The sequence below is a fragment of the Marmota marmota genome, unplaced genomic scaffold, assembly GCF_001458135.2.
Source record: "Marmota marmota marmota unplaced genomic scaffold, marMar, whole genome shotgun sequence".
Lineage (NCBI taxonomy): Eukaryota > Metazoa > Chordata > Mammalia > Rodentia > Sciuridae > Marmota > Marmota marmota.
Genome location: NW_025999962.1, coordinates 7,441,753 through 7,461,258, shown reverse-complemented (window position 1 = coordinate 7,461,258; position 19,506 = coordinate 7,441,753). Strand labels below are relative to the sequence as shown.

General features: G+C 49.2%; 1 protein-coding gene across 1 annotated transcript in view; it reads left to right on the top strand.

The window, feature by feature from the left end:
• The first annotated feature begins 11,891 nt into the window (after positions 1 to 11,891).
• Positions 11,892 to 19,506, top strand: part of Fam83f (family with sequence similarity 83 member F) — a 35,753-nt gene continuing 28,138 nt past the window's right edge. The window contains 2 exon segments of the mRNA XM_015501764.2: positions 11,892 to 11,901; positions 14,706 to 15,103. Coding sequence (XP_015357250.1) covers positions 11,892 to 11,901; positions 14,706 to 15,103 — 408 coding nt within the window.

Genomic DNA, 19,506 nt, shown 5'->3' with positions numbered 1-19,506 from the left:
CGGGCTTTACAGACACAAGGTAATATTAACAACCACGGTCTGATTACAGTAGCTTTAGCCACTGCCCTCAGATTCTCCTTCAGGACTTCTGAGAGTCCCAGAGAGGGAGGTTGGTATCTCTCACATGTTTGGGCACCGTCTGCTCATGCCTCTTCCTGGGGTTGTGTTCTACTGCCCTGGGTGTCCCTTGCTGGTGACACCCTCCCTGATGCTGTGATCTGCTATGCACTGCATTGAACTGCAGGGGAAGTGGCCTCATCCTTCAGGACACCAAAGCTGCCCAGCCGGCCACAGAACTGGAGGACCGGGTAAGGGGTGGGCTGGAGGATGGCTTGCACCCAGCTCTGAAAGGCACCAGCGTGGGCCCAGCGCCCCTCAATGTCTTCCATGAATTCTACTGGTCCTCTTCCGTCCCGAGCCCTCTCTCCATCAGACAGAACGGTGGATGCCAGCCTTCCCCCCATCTCTCTCGTGTCTCTCTCTCTTCCTGGTAAATCTTTCTCCTTCAGCTGGAAAGAAACGTCCCCCACCACTTCATCTGTGCCACAGATAACCAGAAGGGCTCAGCTGTACAGTCTGGACTCGGCTATAATTCATTCATTAAATCAACACGTCTTTACAAAGCACCTCCCAGGGGTCCAACACAGTCAGTCACAGGTTCTTCACTTCCCCCGCTCTGTCCTCTCCATGCCCACACCACAGTCACTGCCTCATCTCCTACTCTCTCCCAGGCAACTGCAGTAATCTCCACACTGGTCCTCTGGCCTCCAGGCTGGGCCCCTCTAATCCAGCCTCCGCCTGCTGCCAGTGACATCTTATTAACATGCAAAGCGGATGACATCAGGCTTTTGTTCAAATCCTTCAGGGCTCCCCATAGCTTTCAGGCTGGTGTTTAAACTCCTTAGCTTCACACTAAAGGCATTTTGTGATCTGTCTGCTGCCTGTTTGTTCAGTCGCATCTCCCAGATCTCTGCTCCCAAGCACACTTTACTTCCATCTCTCTGAACTAGCTGTAGCTCCAGAGATCTGAGTCTCCCACATCCTTTTGCCCTGGATGACTTCTCCCACTTTTTTTTTTTTTTTGTCTAGACCAGTAGTGTGCAATAAAACTTTCTGAGATGGTGAAAAAGTTTGTATTTGCCCTGCCACTAGTCCCATGTGACTACTGAATACTTGAAATGTGGCTCATGCAATTAGCAAAATAGACATACGTGGTTGGTGGCTCCTTACTGGGCAGCCTGGGTCCAGACAATGGTCACTCACTTTGAAGTACTTACCTCAGGACTCAAAGTCTCTGCCAGAAGCCATCCCAGTGCCGTGGTTGACCTTGTCGATCTGCCTCCGACATGAGAGTAGTTCAATGGTTGACATGTGGTATGCTGGTAGCGGTTTGGCCACCAATCTTCTGAGACAGCCCTGATTTGTATCATTTGCCAATTCTATGTGTCAAGAGAATGAGAAGACAAGCCACAGACTGGAAGAAAATATTTGCAAAAGACAAATCCAAAAAAGGACTATTACCCAAAATATATGAAGAACCCTTAAAACTCAAAAATAAGAAAATGAACAATCTGGTTTAAAAAAATGGGCAAAAGACCCAAACAGACACCTCATCAAAGAAGATATGCAAATGGAAACATATGAAGAGATGCTCAACATCATATGTCTGCAAGGAATTGCAAATTAAAACAACAATGAGATAACATTTCACACCTATCCGAATTCCCAAACAGAATTCCCCAGAATCCAAAACATTGATGGCAGCAAGTTCTGGTAAAGATGTGGAACAACAGGCAGGAACACTGGTTTATTGCTGGTGAGAATGTAAAATGGTACAGCTGCTCGGTAGGACAGTTTGGCAGTTTCTTGTTAAAATAAATACATTCATACCATACAATCCAGCAACACAGTCCTTGTCATTTATCCAAAGGAGTTGAAAGCTTAAGTCCACACAAACACAGCACCTGCACACCAACATTTTTAGCAGCTTTTTTCAGAATTGCCAAAGCTTGGAAGTGACCAAAACATTCTTCAGTAAGTAGATGGATAAACAGACTGTGGTGCATCCAGACCAGGGAATAGGATTGTTTAAAAAGATGAACCATAAAGTCAAGAAAAGACATGGAAGAATCTTAAATGCAAATCCCAAAGTGAAAGAAGCCAACCCGAAAAGACTACACAGGATAGGATTCCAACTCCTGACATTCTAGAAAAGGAAAACCTATAAAGACAATATAAAGATCAGAGGTTGCCAAGGATGGGGGGGAGGGAGGGATGAACAAGCAGAGCACTTTTAGGGCAGGGGAGCTACTGGGTAGGCAGCCTGATGGTGAGGGCAGGTCAGTGTACATTTTTCAAAATTCATGGAACGTACATGGTGATCATGATGTGTCGCTGCAGGTTCTTCGGTCTTAAGAAATATACCCCTCTGTTGGGATATGCTGATAGTGGTGAGGCTTTGCGAGTAGGGGGACCTGGGAAACATCTGTATCTTCTGTTCCAATTTGCTGTGAACCCAAAACTGCTCTAAAAAAAAAAAAAGTTTACTTTAAAAAGAACAACTCCCACCATGGCTGTCTTCAAGCTATTGACATGACATCACCAAACTCCAAGCTGGGAAAAGACTGCACAGCTGGCTCTTGGGAACAGATGGAAGCCTGAACGCGTTGTCCTGGACGTGGGGATGCAGGGAAGCCTCGGGGCTCTCCAGGGAGGAGCCTCCTCAGACTTGCTGGAAGCTGGGCGTGCAGCTGCCCGTGGAGTTGAGTTCCAACTCACAAGAATGGAGGAGTCAGATCTTTGATTTTTTCAGAGAGAGACTTGTTTCCTTTCAGTCCTTCATCTTTAATGCCAAGACTTGTCTAGACATCTACTGAAAGGCCACTCAGACAGGTGGAAAGGGAATGAGCCTCAGGTGAGAAATGGAGGTTGGACCAAAAGCAGCTTCAACAATGAGGGGTTTGTGATCTCCCAGAACAAGGTGTCCGAGGGGGCAGTTCCTGCTTGTTTAAGTCAGTAGCTAGCAACGCCATTCTCCAGCTCAGTGGCATCCCTTTGCAGTATATGCTGCAGTGCCTGACGTCACATGCAGACATGGCCATGTCAAACGAAGAGGCACGTTCACTCCCAACTTCAATTAGTGAGCAAAACTTTTCCCAGAAGCCCTTTAGCTTCAGTCCCCAGACTGCCATTACTAAACCATCTCCTAGAGAACGAGCATGCCAGAGTTGACTCAGACCAGGGGGCAGGACCCTACAGGGCTCTGCCCACAGGAAGAAGCAGACGGGGGGGGGGGTGCTGTCAGAACCCAATGTAGAGGGACTTTTAGAGAAAGAGCCACTTATTTTATGACCTGGCTACATAAACATTTCTTGAGATAATTAAGGAATAAGAAGGCAGTGTGAGGAAGCTCCCTGCCCCAAATGGAAATGCCTACGTGGACATACTTGGACATTCCCCACCCCCATCAGCCTTCCTCCATGGATTCCATATCCACACCAGCAAGTCAATGGGAAAGTTCCATACTGTTCAAAAGAACTAGTGCTGTACACAGGGAAACCCTATGTCTGCTGTGGGGATGGAGGTCCCAGCCAGCCCTGGGGGCTACATAGTCCCAGCAACTCGCTGAGACTGCCCCGCTCCTACCCAGGTACACCCAGGTAGGGCTCTGTGCAAGGTCATTTATGGCAATCCCATTTCTACATGTCTGAATTCCCCAGAGAGTCAGCACATGGTGTCTCACTCCCCCAGCTCTGACCTGGTTATAGGGAGTTGCTAGGTAACTGCTTCCCACGCTGAAGGAGACTTAGTTACCATGGTGAGCCTAGATGGGTGGGGGTGCAGAGGAAAGGAGAACTGGTGGAGAGGGGTGCAGCAGCCTCGCCTCTTCCTCACTCTCTTGAGCTCCTGGACCTCAGAGGATTGTCTGAACCCCTCCAGGCCTCAGTTTCCCCATCAGTAAAATGAAGGAATGTCTCTTCTTGTTCCTTGCTCTGATGACATCACTAAATAAGCACTGATTCTCAGACCCCTCCCAGGCGAGGAATGACTGGGGATGGTGCAAAAAAGGAATGGATAAAGTTTATTTGTCTTTTTCAATGAATAGGGGATTAGCCAGCCCATGTCACAAGCTCCTGGGACTCCTTAGGTCTTCTTCTGAACCTAGACTTCCTAAGGTCCCTAAAATGCCCAGCTTGCTACAGTGTGCTGTCTATCAGATGGGGTCTGCCAGCTCTTGAGCTCTGCTGGCCCCTCTGCCCCAGGTGGAGCCATGGCAAAGCCTTTCCTAGGTCACTGGCAGTGACCTTGACAACTGCGGTGTGGGCCTCTGCACAAGCCTCTTGGGTCGACTTGACACTGGCTTCATTCTGAGACCTGACTCCGCTGCCTTCTTCCCTCATTCCTGCAACGAGGTCCTGCCTGGGCCAGACACTGGGTCCTCTGATGTACCCAGCCCTTCCCTTCCCTCCTGCCTCGCTCATGCCAATACCGGGTGTAGGACCCAGGTGGTGTCTGCCAACCTTGGTTGCCATCCTGCCTGTCCACCCACCTGAGCCTTCATGTTCTGGGGTCTGTGCATCACCCCTCAGCACTCCAGTGACCATGTGCCAAACCCTTGATCCTGCTAGCCGCCCAGAAGAAAGGCCAAACCCTTCCCATGCAGCAGCTGATCTGTCTTTCCCCCATCTCCCTCAAACCCTGCCTCCCAGGTCCAGTTCTAAGCCTTGGCCACTTCTGCTCCCTCCCCACCTCCATACAGACTTGGCAAACAGGGTGATGTCTGAATGTGGCTGGAGACACTAGAATTATTGGGGAACATTCTCCACCTCCACTGGACAGTGAGCTGCCCCATGGTTGGGGAAAGAAGGAGGAATTCATACCTTGTGCATAGGGAGTGAGAAACACTGGGCTGTCACCTTGACTTCTCAGTGATATCATTCTTAGCTGCCCACTGTGCTCTGGTGCATTCCAGACTAGAGAGAAAGCCCCAATCTTGAGCTGTGTGCCTGGCGTCTGTCTCCCCTTCTTTCTAATCATTCACTTTCTCCTTCAGGTGATAACAGAAAAGGCACAGCTTTGAGTCAGATTGACCTGGCCCCAGTACAGACTGTGCAGCTTACGCTGTGAGCCTAGGCAAGTTACTTGACCTCTCTGAGCTGATCCAGATAACTGCACATAATAGCACTGAGTTGTCACAAGAAAAAAAAAATTATGGGAAACACTTGGTAAGGGGCCTAACAAGTGGCAGGTGTGACACAATGGTTTGCATACCTCCTTTTTATTTCTATGGCCCAGGCCAAGCAACAAGGCATGAAAGAGAAGGAACCTCAGTCCTTCTCTGAGGCTTCTGTTTAGTCCTTCTCTGAACCTCCAGGAAGGTTTTGACTTTCCTGGCCCTTGCACAAGTCCCGCTTCTCCTGGTCAGCACTCACATGGATGTTTACACACACACACACAAAACCTACCTTCCATTTTGGCAGAAATACCCCTGCCACCCTGTGCTGTATCACCCCCAGCAAGGGGTGTTTCTGCAGAGGTCTCCTTCCCTCTATACGTGCCTGTTCTGTATTCTGCCCTCCTCCAGGTAATCTCCCTGCACCTATCAAACTTCTAATTTGCTGATGTAGTAAGTCAAACCTGGGAGAACCCCCTTCTTTCCCTTACCCGCCCTCTTCCCAATAGGTCCTGCTCTGTAACATCAGCCTGCAAGGGACAAAGGGGTCAGGGTGTGACAAAGAGTGTTTGCTCAGCCAAACTTGAGTCACACCCTTGGCTCTTCTGTGAGACCCATCTGTGCACTTCCTGGTAAAATCCAGTTTTACCAAAGAACCTTGCCAGTGCATTTAGCCAGAAGCCCTACCCTAGATATCTGTTGGTCCTCCTGCCTGGTGGGTGTTCCTCATCCTCCACCATCCTCCAGGGGGCCAGTCTTCACAAAAGTCCTATTAGATTGGTTAGGCCTGAATGCCCCTCACCCTTCATGTTTGCTCAGGAAGATTTTCATCTACACACACACACACACACACACACACTGCTCCTTGGCCATAAATCCCCACTGGTCCATGCTATATTTGGCCTTGAGCCCAATCTCTCTCCCCCAGCTGCAGGACCCCACTGCAGTGATCCCTGGACCTATCTCAATGGCCCTGAATAAGCCTTCCTCATCAGGCTTTAAGGAAAGTCATTGAACAATTTTTTCCATAACAATTGGAAAGAAAAGGAATTGTCCTTGAAGAGAGAGTGTCAGGCTGGGCTATGGTGTCCTAGGGCCCACAGGATATCAGCTCTCCTGGTTGCTTCCTTGGGGGGCCTCTATTACTTTATAGAACATCCCACCCAGATCAGGAACTTCCTTTTTTAAATATATATTTTTAGTTGTTGATAGACCTTTATTTTATTTCTTTACATGTGGTGCTGAGAACTGAACCCAGTGCCTCACACATGCCAGGCAAGGGTGCTACCACGGAGCCCCAGCCCCAACCCCAGGAGCTTTCATTATTGGAAAACGTCCCTTGCCATCGAAGCTCAGGGCTCAAGTTGCCTCCTGCAGATGGGGCTGGTGGAGGCCGTCACCTGGGCCACCCTCAACCCCTGACCTTTGCCCTGCAGGTTCCTTCTTTGGTGACAGTGTTCATGCAGGTCCCTCCACCTAGAGACCCTCTCTCTATTCACCTCTGATCATATCCTACCAGGTCTTCAAGGCCAGAGCAACCCCACCTCCTGCTCACAGTGTCTTGATTCCACCCTCTGCCTAGAGCCACCTCCCTGTGGCACTTCTTCTGGCATGTGCTCTGCTGGCCTTGCCCTAGAGTGGTGGGTGCACCCAGGGCCTCTGCCCTGTGACCTCAAGGCCCCAAGGACACGGATGAGCAGATACTGAGAAAACTATAATTCCAGCCCAGGGCCCTTGGTTGGGGTCCACAAATGTTCCTGGTTCTGACAGTGATCAGGAGGGGGCACTTCATGACCAGCCGTGAGGGCTGGGCCAGTTCTGAGCTGCCTACACAGCCCACTGGCTGCTTGCTCCAGGGCTCCCTATGCCTGTGCTTCTGCCTGGAGGAGGGTGAGAGGCCCTGTCCCTCTCAGAGGACTCGCTCCTAACCCAGCTGATCTCAGACCTTCGGCTGTCTCAGACCCTCTTTCTGTGTCGTCGTCGTCGGAGTCTGCCCTGGGCTCTCCCTGCCCCTGTCCACACTGTGATCTAGCCAGGTACATCCATCTAAAGAGCCATCTTTACTGCATTTGCCATGAATATTACATTTATTCATTTATTTACTCCAACTGCCGACGGGGTTCAATCTCACCCTGCAATTCCAGGTTGCAAGAACTCCCGTAAGGCGACTCATAGTTCTGACTTTCTCCTTCCCCGTCATTCTCCCACCCCTGAAACACACACGTGTGTGTACATGTTCTGACATATGTACACGTGTCATGCCTTTTTACACAGACATATGTGACGTAAGTATTGTTTTAATCAGCTTTTGCATCATGGTGACCAAAATGACCAACAAGAATAATTCAGAAGAGGAAAAGTTTATTTGGGGCTTCAAGTTTCAGAGGTCTCAGTCCATAGAGAGCTGACTCCATTGCTCTTGGCCCAAGGTGAGATATCATGAGGGAAGAGCCCAGGGGAGGAAAGCTGCTCTGCTCACAGCAGGATCAGGAAGCAGCGGGTAGGGAAGGGGCCAGAGGGAAGATGTACCCTTCCAGGGCTCACCCCCAGTGACCCTCCTCCTCCAGCCACACCCACCTGCCTCCAGTTACCACCCAGTCAGTCCATTCAAACTAAGATGGACTGATTAAGTTATGGCTATTATGATCTAATCATTTACCTCTGAATATCCCTTCAGTAATAGAAGTTTTGGGGGACACTTCATTCGCAAACTATAACACATATGCATACACCATGACCCGAAGGTTGGTGTACTCTGCATTTCCCTTGAGTATTACATTTATTCACTTATTTACTTATTCATTCACTCATTCTTCCATCGACATCCCCAGGTCTGCTTTAGAGATGGGCATGATTTTCCTGCTCCTCCACCATCTAATTAGAACTTTCTTTCCTCCAGATCTCTAAGCCCTTGAAAGCCTGGCTCAGGTCCACCTTACTGGAAAAACCCTCCCAGTTTCTCAGGCCTCTAGCAGCTCTTCCTGCTCTTAAGTTTCTCTAACAGTGCTCTCTAAAGGAACTTCCTACAAAAATGCACGTTTGAGGCTGGCACTAGCCATGCTTGGCCACTGAGCACTTCAGATGTGGCCAGTGAGACTGGGGAACTGAATATTTACTTTTATTTAATTTTACCTTCAAGAGCTATGTGTGGCCATATCAACTCTGTTGGAGAGTTCTATTGTATGATTCATCTGACCCTTGGATCCCATGGACTTGTAGTAAGAGGACCTATGTTGGAATTCTTAGCTGTGTGACCCTGGCTGGGTTGCTAACTCTCTCTGAGCCTTAGCTTTACCCCTTATATCACATGTGGGTTGTAATACATAATATGAAAATGAAGTGATTGAAAGTATCGGAAACCCCTATAACATCTGATGCGTGCAGATGGCATACACTAAAAAGACACTGATCCTTATACCCTTCTTAGGCAAGGAACAACGTAAGTCGAGTTTGGTGAGTCTTGAGAGGGACTAAACTCTGGTTGGAGGCCTTAGGTTGTCTTAGTCCATCTTCATCTTTAGGAATTCTCTCCTGATATTGAACCAGCAGAAAGAGTCTGAGCAAGAGGCACAAAGGACCATAGGGTAGAGCTCAAGCTAATGGCCAGCCACTTCTTTAGTGATGAGCTCTTGCTTCAGGTCAACGCCCAGCAGGGGCACATGATGGACAAGCAACCCAGGTGAGTGGCCTCCAGGTAGGAGAAGTGCCTAGCACCTGGCTTCTTCCTAGGCAGCTTCATCAAAATCTGTCCCTTCCTGATCCTGGTCCCCCTTCCCCATCAGCTAGAGTAAGGGCCTCCTTTGTCTGTGTGTGCAGGACATGGGTGGATGCTGAAATCCTCTTCAACATTACAGATGAGCAAAAATGTGCACTATGAATCCTACACCCCCACACACACACACACCCCTACACACAGTCGGGTTACCGCTGTATCCAGGTTCCTGTTCTTAGGTTCATACTCTGTGACCAGGAAAGAGAGAAAATGCTAACTGGTTTTAAGAAGAAATTCCTGGTCAGTTTGAAGTAAAGCCGTGGTGACAGAGGGGGTACTGGGGTGAAAGTCTAGTGGTTAGGGTATAAAAATCAGGGAAAACCACGACAAATATGACAGTCACCCCCTCAAGGAAATGATAAATGACCTAACTCACACTTGGAGGCCTAGGAAAGACTATGGAGGAGGTGACCACAGGCTGAAGACTGAAGGATTCAGAGGAGTCACTGGTGGATGGCAGAGAAGAGCATTTCCACAGCAGGAGGTCCAGCGAAGACAGGCCATGCCAAGGAAGGGTAGGGGGACGAGATGGAAGAAGCAAGCATAGCATGTTGGATCCAAGATGGCCTCAAGGTGTTTGGGCTTTCCTCTGAGATAATGGGCCTTGGAAAAGTTTTATGCAGGAAAATGATGCAGTTCTATTTGCCTTTTAGAAGGGATTGGACTGGGGAAGACTCCAGTCAGGGACACCTTGTTATAAGACTCTTGTAGCAATTCAGGGTAGAGGTAGTGGGGAAGGAGCATTCAACAAAGTCCATCTCTCCCATTCAGGCAAGATGGCGGAGGGGAGAGGACTGTGTCATTCTGGAGGTGGGAAACACAAGTGGAACAGCGGAAGGGGCAGTTGGTTTCCTTTTGGAACAAGTTGTGTTGAAGGCGCCTCTGGCAAGGAGAGGTGCTCTGCTCTCTCAGCAGGGAGCTGGAGACACTGGTATGGAGGTGAGGGGGGCTTTCTGGGGTTGAAACGGAAGTTCAGGAGTCATCCAAGCATAGGAAGTTGGCCCAGGAAGCAGTGAGGCGTAAAACACAGGAAAGGCCAAGAATGGACCCTGAGGGACACCAACGCGTAAAGATGGATGAAGGCGACAGAGTGGCAGAGGGGGTGAAAAATCCACTGTGTCAGAGAAAGCAGAGCGGCCACAAGGGTCAGGGACCATAGAACAAAGGCCTCTGTCTGGAAGGTCCGGAGGCAGGAAATGCCCACCACATAATTAGAGCTCAATAAGGAGTCACCAAATGAATACACAAAAGCCCCAAGTAAGTTGCAAACCGGCAGGTGCCAGGCCTCTGTGTATGTGTTTCCTGGGACAGTCGGGTGGCCCCGAGAAGGCTGCTCTGGACTTGCTGGGTCCGAGATGCTGGGCCTCTCCGGCCAGGTGCAACCTCTTACCCTCTCTGAGAACAGGAGCAAGAAAAATTTTTTACCGCAGTGTGAGAGAGCCCCCAAAGTTTCGTAACAGGCACTCGTGACAAATGGTTACAGAAGGGGGAAAAAGTCACCCCTGGAAACTTATCTAAGAATATATCATGAGGTGGGCTATTTTGGGACTCAAATTATACAGGAAGGCCTAGGAAAATAGACGTGTGCGGGGATGAACACAGCCACAATTAATGCTAACTATAAGGTGTCATATCTTCACCGAACACTCAGCCTGCAGTGTGCACAGCAGAGGGTGAGAGGAAGGTGAATTAGAGCCAAGTGCCCTGGCGGTGTCCTCGAAGGAAGGAAGAAGGAGGAGAAAGGGGAGCCTGAGGGGACTTACCAGAGCAGGCAGGAGTTCTCAGAAGGTGGCAGTCACCTTGGGCAAGGTGGCCTCTGAGGTTGGAAAGGCAACCTCCAGACTGTGGGGAACTCCAGACTCAGAATCAAGGGACCAGTAGAGGATCAGTGGCTTTCACAGGGTGTCACCACCTCAAGGAGTGTCCCTGGGCCCAGATTAAACTCAATTACCAAACTTAATCTGTAGGGCCTGGCCTAAAAGAAATCAGTTTCCACCTCTGGTCAGGTTCTTAAAATATCGCAATAGTAATGCATGGAATTTGTCTGGGGTTGGCAGGGGTAGGGGGTGGGGTAGGGTAGAGGGAGTGGGCCAGGCTGCGTATCAGGCTGTCAGCAGACAACCCTGAACATACATCTCACCCACTGACCTCAGTTGACTCCTTCGTAACACTTCACAATAATCTCTTCCACAATCTCCTTTAACAGATGGGGACTCACAGAGAGACCAGGTCCAATAAGATAATTGTACATTAAATGCCTCTTTGAACTATAACCTCTGTGAATGTCACGGTGCCACTTATTACCTTGCCTTATGAAGATTGCTGTTTCGTTTTGTTTTTCCGGGTTGGGGATGGAACCCAGGACCTCACACATACCAGGGCAAGCACCCTGCCACTGAGCCACATGCCCCACCCTTTGCTATATTTGACTTCCAGCTAAACTAAGGGAATCACCAGGGCAGCTAACTATTATGTCTCTTTTCTTCTCAGTGGCAAGCATGTTATCTTTCACCTCTCAAAAGTGTCGATTGAAAAAGTAAGTCATTGGTATGTAAATGTGAATGTGACAAAAAAAAAAAGACCACCGTGAGTTTCCTATCAGATCTGGGAAAGATCTTTTCCAATGTGAATTGTTTCTAAAATATTCTACCCTGCCACTAGCCTTCTATCCAAAACCATGTCACGTAACGTTTGTGCTCCTTGAGAGCAAAAGTCATGTTTTAATCATTCGAGTTCAATGTAAGCTCCAAGTGGACCCCTAGTACCCAGAGCAGGTCCTTGTGCTAAGTAAGGCTCAATAAGGTTTGGTAAATTTTTGGATGAATGACTTCTCACCCTTAACACCATGCTAGACACATGGCAAATGTTTATTGAATGCGTAGGTTGTTAAACAAGGTAAATATTTTCTCTTTCTACTACCCCTTTCTAACACTCTTGATTAAGACAATGCAGCAAGGTGAGTAGGTTGACAGACTCTGGGGTCAGATGGTCTGGGTTTGAATTCTGTCTCTTCTACTTACTAGCTGGGTCACCAAGAGTGAGCTACCAAACCTATTTGTGCTTCAGTTTTTTTACCTGTAAAATGAGGGTAACAGTTTTTCTAATAGGATTCTACAATTCATTTAAATTATAAACTATGCTGTGTTTGGTACACAGTAATTGCCACTATTTTTTGTTTGTTTGTTTGCTTGTTTTATGGTCTCTGAATCTTCAGTGGCTCCCCTGTAGCTACAGAATGAGATCTAAAGTCAAGGTCCCCACAGCTGGGCCCCAACGTCCCTCTCTTTTTAGTTTCAATTTCCTACATTTCAACACTCTTTATGGGTGGCTACCTGTGCCAGACTTTTTGCAAAGTGGTACATATCCAGCAACGGGTTTCCCCTTCTTAAAGAATCCCATGAGGTAGAACTTATTACTGCCCGCATTTCTCTGACAATGAAACCAAGTCCCCATCTGGAGAAATAATGCTCCTAGGGACAAACACTAATTCTGGGAAAGCTGGGTCCATTCCAGGACATACACAACAGAAGTCCGTGCTCTTATTTGCCAGCTCTGATATCCTTGCCATGCCAAGCTCAGTCTGTAGGTCAACACTCCCAGCACAGCCTGGGGATTGGCAGAAATGCAGAATCCCAGGCCTGGTAGCCGTCTTCTGAATCAGAAGCTGCATTTTAACCTGTGGCCATAAGGCATGGGAGGCACAGGCTTTAAACCACTTTAACAAGTCAGACCCAAATAATAATTAAATCAAATGCACGATTTCATCTAACCCCCACAACAATCTAGGACATCAAGAGAGGTCAGCACCATTATCCCATTTTATAGATGAGGACACTAAGGCTCTGAAAGGGGTGGTAACTTGAACTGAACCCACATGTGCCTGGCACCAGCATGATGCTCTGACCACACCCAGTCTAACTCCCTCTCCCCACCTTCAATTCTTCTTCTTTTAGACCCAGAGCCCTTTGCTACTGGGTGAAGCCCATCTTATCCACATCCTACTGGGCAGATAAGTGGCTTTTTTCTTCATATTCTCCACAGATCCCTGAACATATAACTTCCTCTTGGCCCTAATTCATCGTTTTCTTTAAGAAATATGTACTGAGCACCAACCGTGTGCCAGGCATATAGTAGGCACTGAGTAAATGTTTGTTGAGCCAGTTTGCTTCCCAAGCATTTGACTGTTGTTTATTAAAGTATTTCCATCACTCTTACTATCCACCTTTGCTTTGTTTTCCCTGTCTGTCCCTCCCATTGATCTAAGTGCCTCTGTGTCCCCAGAACACAAAGTCTGGCATCTTGTAGGGCCTCAAATTATTAGAAAACAAATTAAGTGCTCTCCCATCTAAAGATGGAATTTGCCTATAGTACTTAACAATAGAGTATCATCAGCCTTCTAATTCCCAAGAGTGGCAAAGGACAGATGGGGTGACAGGCACCATGTACTGCTCACTACCCCCAATCTTTGAGCTGGCACAGGGTATCAGAACTAGGGGGGCTGGGGTTGTGGCACAGCGGTAGAGCACGTGCCTAGCATCTGCGAGGCCCTGGATTTGATCCTCAGAACTACATAATATAAATAAAATAAATATTTTTTTTTAAAAAAAGAACTGACTATGGTCACAAAACTTACAGATGTTTGAAAATCTAACCCTCATTTTTCTAGACCATCAAAGGAAGGCCTCGAAATGGTGACTGACCTCTTCACAACCTCTGGAAAGTAAAAAGGGCAGGGAGATTACACGGTAGGAGAAAGATCTCCCAGACAGCCCCAGTCCCCAGGGCTCTGCCTCTCCTGGGCAAAGCACTTGTTTCTAGGCCTCAATTTCCTCTTTTGTGAAATGAAGGGGTTGGACTAGTTTCTAAAGCTCCTTCCAGCTCTTAAGATGCTGTGCTGTAAAATGAGAGAAATGTGAACCTTTAGTTGCTATGATCTGAAAATATTTTGAATGTGGAGAATCAAATTGTACAGAGCACAAGAACAAAATAATACGTTAATGACTAAGAAGATTGTATTTAATCCAATGAGAAACAGCAGAGCTGCTACTGGTGGTGGTGGTGGTGTGTGTGTATGTGTGTGTGTGTGTGTGTGTGTGTGTGTGAGAGAGAGAGAGAGAGAGAGAGAGAGAGGGCGGGGGGGGGAGAGACACTGCGAATGAGTATCTCTATGTGTGGCTTCCTTCCTTAAGCTCAAACATACATTTTGCATCACTAATATAGTAATCAGGCCTCTGGCTGCCTATCTTGCCCAAACACACACAGAAACACGTGTGCACACCACTTCAAATTAAAATGGACAAATTCCACTGCTGCTGCTTACATCCTTTTACGTCCTTTCTGTTTGGGTGGGTCTCTTTTTTTTTTAATTTTTATTTTTTGTAGCGAAGGTGTGGGACTGAAAGCCCCGGGAGGTCTCTGATCTCAGAACTGGGACACGTGGGCGGGTAACTATGAATTCATTAGCATTTTGCTTTCCCTCACCACCCCCACCCTCGCTCCCCGCAGCGCAGCCGTCGCAATTCCGTCCAGCAGCGGGGCCCCAAGACCCTTAACTCCGAGGGGTCAGATCAGCGGCCCTAAAGGCGTTCTGGCCAGAACAGGTGCTCTGGGCCCGACCTGGACCAAAAGTGAGCGCGCACCTGCCGCGCGTTTGCGGGGGCTGGCTGTCGGAAGGGGTCGGCCACGGGAGGCAGACGTGGGCCAAAGGCTGCACGTGGGTCTAAGGCTGCAAGTTTCTTTCCATTCTGGGCCCCCAACCAGGGCCGAGCCCTCCACCCGGGCGGACCGCCCCGNAGCAGGCCTACCGCGAGCGGCTCAAGAAGGAGCGGCTGCGGGACTTCCTCTCCAGCCAGGAGCGCCAGGCCCTGTGCACCGCCTGGAGCCCCTACGAGGACGTGGCCGCCGCAGCCCCCACCGTCCGCGGCAAGAGCAAGAGCAAGGCCAATGTCCCAGCGAAGGTCCCGGCCGAACCATGCGAGTCCCTGGCCTACTGGCCGGACCGCTCCGACACCGAGGTGCCCCCGCTGGACCTGGGCTGGACCGACGCTGGCTTCTACCGCGGCATGAGCCGCGTCACTCTCTTCACCCATCCCCCCAAGGAGGAGAAGGCGCCCCACCTCAAGCAGGTGGTCAGGCAGATGATCCAACAGGCCCAGAAGGTAGGCAGGGCTCCGCTGCCCACATCAGTGGTACCCCCACTCCCAGCCTCTTGGACCAGGCCTCATCTCCGAGACGGGACCCCATACAGGCCACCCTGACCACCCTCTGGAAAAGGGTCCCCAACCCGCCTTCATCTCCTGAGGCTGTGGTAAGGGCTCTAGAAGGGGTAAATGTGAAAGTGCTAGACGGAAGTTGGTCACCGCTGGCACAGTGTCCAGAGGCTCTGACTTTTTGTGCCCTGCCCTAGGGCATAGCCCAGGAGAGGGGGGCTGTGAACCCCTGCAGTACAATGGGCCACTCAGGGGTTTTCATCAAAATCAGGGCACTGTCCAAGGATTTGCAAAACTTATCGCTGGACATTTTCTCATTTGATCTTCACAACAGCCCCATGAAGTGGGTAGTAGTGACGCCCCCCACCCCAACTCCTCTTAGGAGGCCCCCAACCAGACAAAGCTGACCTGACACCCTCACACCTTCTCTGGGCCCAGTACTGAAGCTCCAGCAGCCTGGAATGAAGGAGGGAAGCTATTTGTATCACCCTATGTGGCCTGACATGGTGCTGGGCACTCGGTCAAGGCAGGTGCTAGACTCTGCAGTTCAGGAAGAAGTTCCTTCTTGGCCCACTTGCTTTGCTTAGGTGTTGAAGAGAGATCCTTCTAGGTGGTGAGGCCAGTAGGTTGTGGGAAGCAGCCCACCGGGGATAACTTTAATCTTTCCTCTGTGCCCTTGTGCAGGACTACGTAGGTAGTTTCCAGGTAAATGGTAAGATGTTCCATTAATGAACTTCAAATAAATAACAAATATCACAACTATTGCATGGGACATACTGGTACTGAAAAGTTGTTTGTTCTTTACCTGAAATTAAAACTTAGGGACATCCTATATTTTCATGTAATCTGGCTCCCCTCCACTGAGATTTGTTAAGAAACACCAGCAGCCTTTTGATGCCTAGTTCAGAATATACAATAGAAGTGGTTTGAGTTCACCATTCCAATTCACCTGCAAGAGTGCGATTGGTGTCCCATGTCCCCTAGAAACCAGAGCTTCCCCTGGGGCTCCTCTGCCTGGGAAGGGTGACCCATGTAGGGGCTAGATGGGTTGTAAGAGGAAGGGTTAACTTTTCCGTGTCCCAATTTTCACCCTCTCTCTCTAAGCAATTGTTCCTCATGTGAATGAGCTTTCTTTGTATGTAGCATTTTGCAGAAGAAAAAGGCAAGAGAGAACATGAGTGGGGTGGGGTGGGAATTGGGGGGTGGTGCTGGGCAGTAGGCTCAGCTAAGAGTCAGGGGTCACATCTCATGATATGTACTAATGAGCTTCAGTTTATTTAGCCTTATGTGCCAGCCACTGTCCTAATGACTTATCAGCATTTTCTCTTGCTTTTTTTTCACAACCGCTGGTCAAAACAGGTATTTTCCTAATTTTTAAGGAAAAGGAAATCCGGATCAGCACAGGACAGCACAGTTACTTGCTTGAGGTAACATAGCTAGTAAATGCCTAGGCCAGGATCCAAACACCAAAGCCCTGGCTCTTAGCCTCTGCACTACCCTGTCCCACAGTCTGAAATTACAGTTCCATGGGATGAAGCAAGGAGTCTGAATGGAGCTAGCCTGGTCACAGTCTGCTGGGGGAGAGATTGTATACCCTGGTTACAAGAAGAGAGAGATAAGGTCCCTGGTCACTGGGGCTTCTTGTCCCCTGTGGGATGTTGGGGCTCTTCTGTGGAGTTTTCTTAACTCTTTAAATATTTAGCTACAGAAACTTCAACAGTTGTGAACCAATCCTATGTGTACAGATTTAACCAATAATTGTTTCCTGGGCCAGGCTTTGGCCATAAAGAAGATCCAGGCTGCGACCTTTGCCCTCCATAAGTTTAATGCTGAAGTTCTGCTGGAAGGACGAGGGGTTTTGAGGCTGAATGTGCATTCTGGGAATGCCCCCCGAGGGAGGGGAGATAGAGTTGGGAAAAAAGAGAAATTGGGGTATTTATCTCATAAGAGACTCCCGAAAAGCAGAAGGTTGATTGGCAAGAGTGGCAAGAGAAAAGAGCTGTTGCGGTGGGGCTGAGAACTGAGTGGGTCTGGTGTAGGGTCCTTCATCTGGGTCCCACGTAGGTGTCTACCCCTGGAAGCAGCAGCTTCTGGCCCTGTGCCCACCCAACTTCCAGGCCCTCTGGGCCCCCACCCCTAATCACTGTGTCTCATGTCTGTTCAGCACTCTGCTTCATGGGGGAGGAAAATGAGGCACAGAGAAGGAACGGCATTTGCCCAAAGGCCACGTGACTGGCCAGAGAAAGACCTAGAGCCCTAAAGGCTGTGCACCCCAGCTTGTCCAACTGGCAAGTCACTTTCCGTGGCTATTACATTAAATCCTTCCTCCTCCCTATTCTCCCTGAGGGAGGGAATTTCCTTTGTTTCCAGAGAGTCTGGCAGCTGAGGCCTGGGGCTGGGCTGGGTAGACTGCAAGCTGGTTTTTGTGTAGAGACGCAGGTAGCCACTGAGAGGAGGCAGAAGGGCCAGAAGGGCCAGTGTGTCAGAGAGACTTGCTTCTATTTCATTTAATCCTCAATAAATGAATAAGTTGCAGTCGCTTTTTGTTCCCAAATGACAACCAGGAAATTACGACTCAAAAGGGAGTTGCTGTGACTTGCCCACACTCACAAACCAGCCTGTGTGATTGGTCCTCAGGGATATGGAGGGAGAAGCCTAATTAGGGGACACTTTGAAAACATGATAGGGGATGGGAGAGAAGGAGCTGGGTGGCAGACAGGCCCCATACCTGTGGATAAGAGGGAGACCTTTGAGGAGGTTGGTCTAAACTAACTGCTCTCTGGGCCACTGCAGATGACTGAGAGCCCTTCCCAAGCTGAGCTGGGTAACCAGCACCCCCCAGAGAGCCGCTTATTTTAGTGTCATTGAACGATGTCCTTTGTCTGCTTAAACTGCAGAGAGAAAGAGTACCTTTAGGGACCCAGAAATGAGCCTCTGAACTAAGCTGTGCTAGCAGAGGAGATCACGGCAAGTCTCTGGTACTTGGGTGGCTTGGGTCATTGCAACTGCTAGGGAGTACTTTCTGGCATGATCGAGTGTGGACTGGGAAGCTCTTGGTTCTTGATTACAAAGCCAGAGTAGGAGGAACAAACAATGTCATCGTGCTGGGCTGGCAATTTGGAGGGTGTGTGCATCTGTTTGGTTCCTGGACAAAGGTCCGGAGGTCTGCTATGCGCTAAGCATACATTAGTAGCAAAAAGACACATAAAGTACACCTCTACTCTTAGGTCATCTAATAGTTTGCTAATTCATCACTATAATTTATGACAAACGCTGGAGAGAAGGTGTGGCAGGAGGGGCAGAGCACTAGCCCAGCCCCCAACCCAGGTTAGAGAAGGCCTTTGGATGCTGAGGGCCTGTTTACCTGCATGTCTGAGCACAGCAGAAAGGATGAGATGTCAGTGAGCCATCTGCCTGTCCTTTCTCGGGGCTCCCTTATGAGTCACATCCCCGGCCTTTTGTTACATTTAATTTTGAGACAGGATCTCACTAAATTTCTTAGGGCCTCATTAAGTTGCTAATGCCGGCTTTGAACTTGCTAACCTCCTGCCTCAGCCTCCCGAGCCACTGGGATTATAGGTGTGCACCACGGCGCCGGGCCAGAGGCTTCCATTTTTGAGGCTGCTTGGGTGGGTTTAGAGACTATTGCCTTATGCTTCAAGAATAGTAGAAAACTTACCAGCCCTCACCTCAAAGATTATTCCTTGACTCCTGCATTCCTGGGTCCCGCCCCAAACCCACCAGCTACCCAGTCTTCTGAGTTTCCCACAAATGGCGCAGTTCCCGTAGTACTTCAATCACTGTGTAAGGCAGTGTGTTGTCTTTGTTTCACAGAGAGGCTCTCTCACAAGGACAAGGTGACATCTTTAGACCAAGGACAAGAAGTTTACACAGCCTTCCCAGGTCCTTGGTCAGGATTTCCAGGGATCCAACAAAGATTGTAAGCACAGCCGGGGAGAGGGAGGCTGCTGGGACAGGTAGCTGCTGTCGCTGAGAACGAGGAGCTGCTCCTTTTCATTCCTGTCATAGGTAGTGGAACAGCTCCATGGGGAAAAGGGGTGGGTACCCAGCCAACCCCACCTCTGTCAATGGGCTTGTCCTTCCTCCTTCAAGTCTTGGCTGAGAGGCCACCTCTTTCTTGGCACTTTATCAAATCCAGAAGTTGTACAAGGGTTGTTTTGGGAGAGCTCCTGTTATCCTCCTGGGTTGGGAGCCTTTCAGAGCAGAGAGTGTCTTACTCCTTTTGGTCACCTTAGGGCTATGATGATACCCTGATTGTCACGGGTGGTCAATATCCCACTTAAATTGAAAACGGTCTCCTCTTGACCACCAGTCCCTTTGGAGAAGCAAGT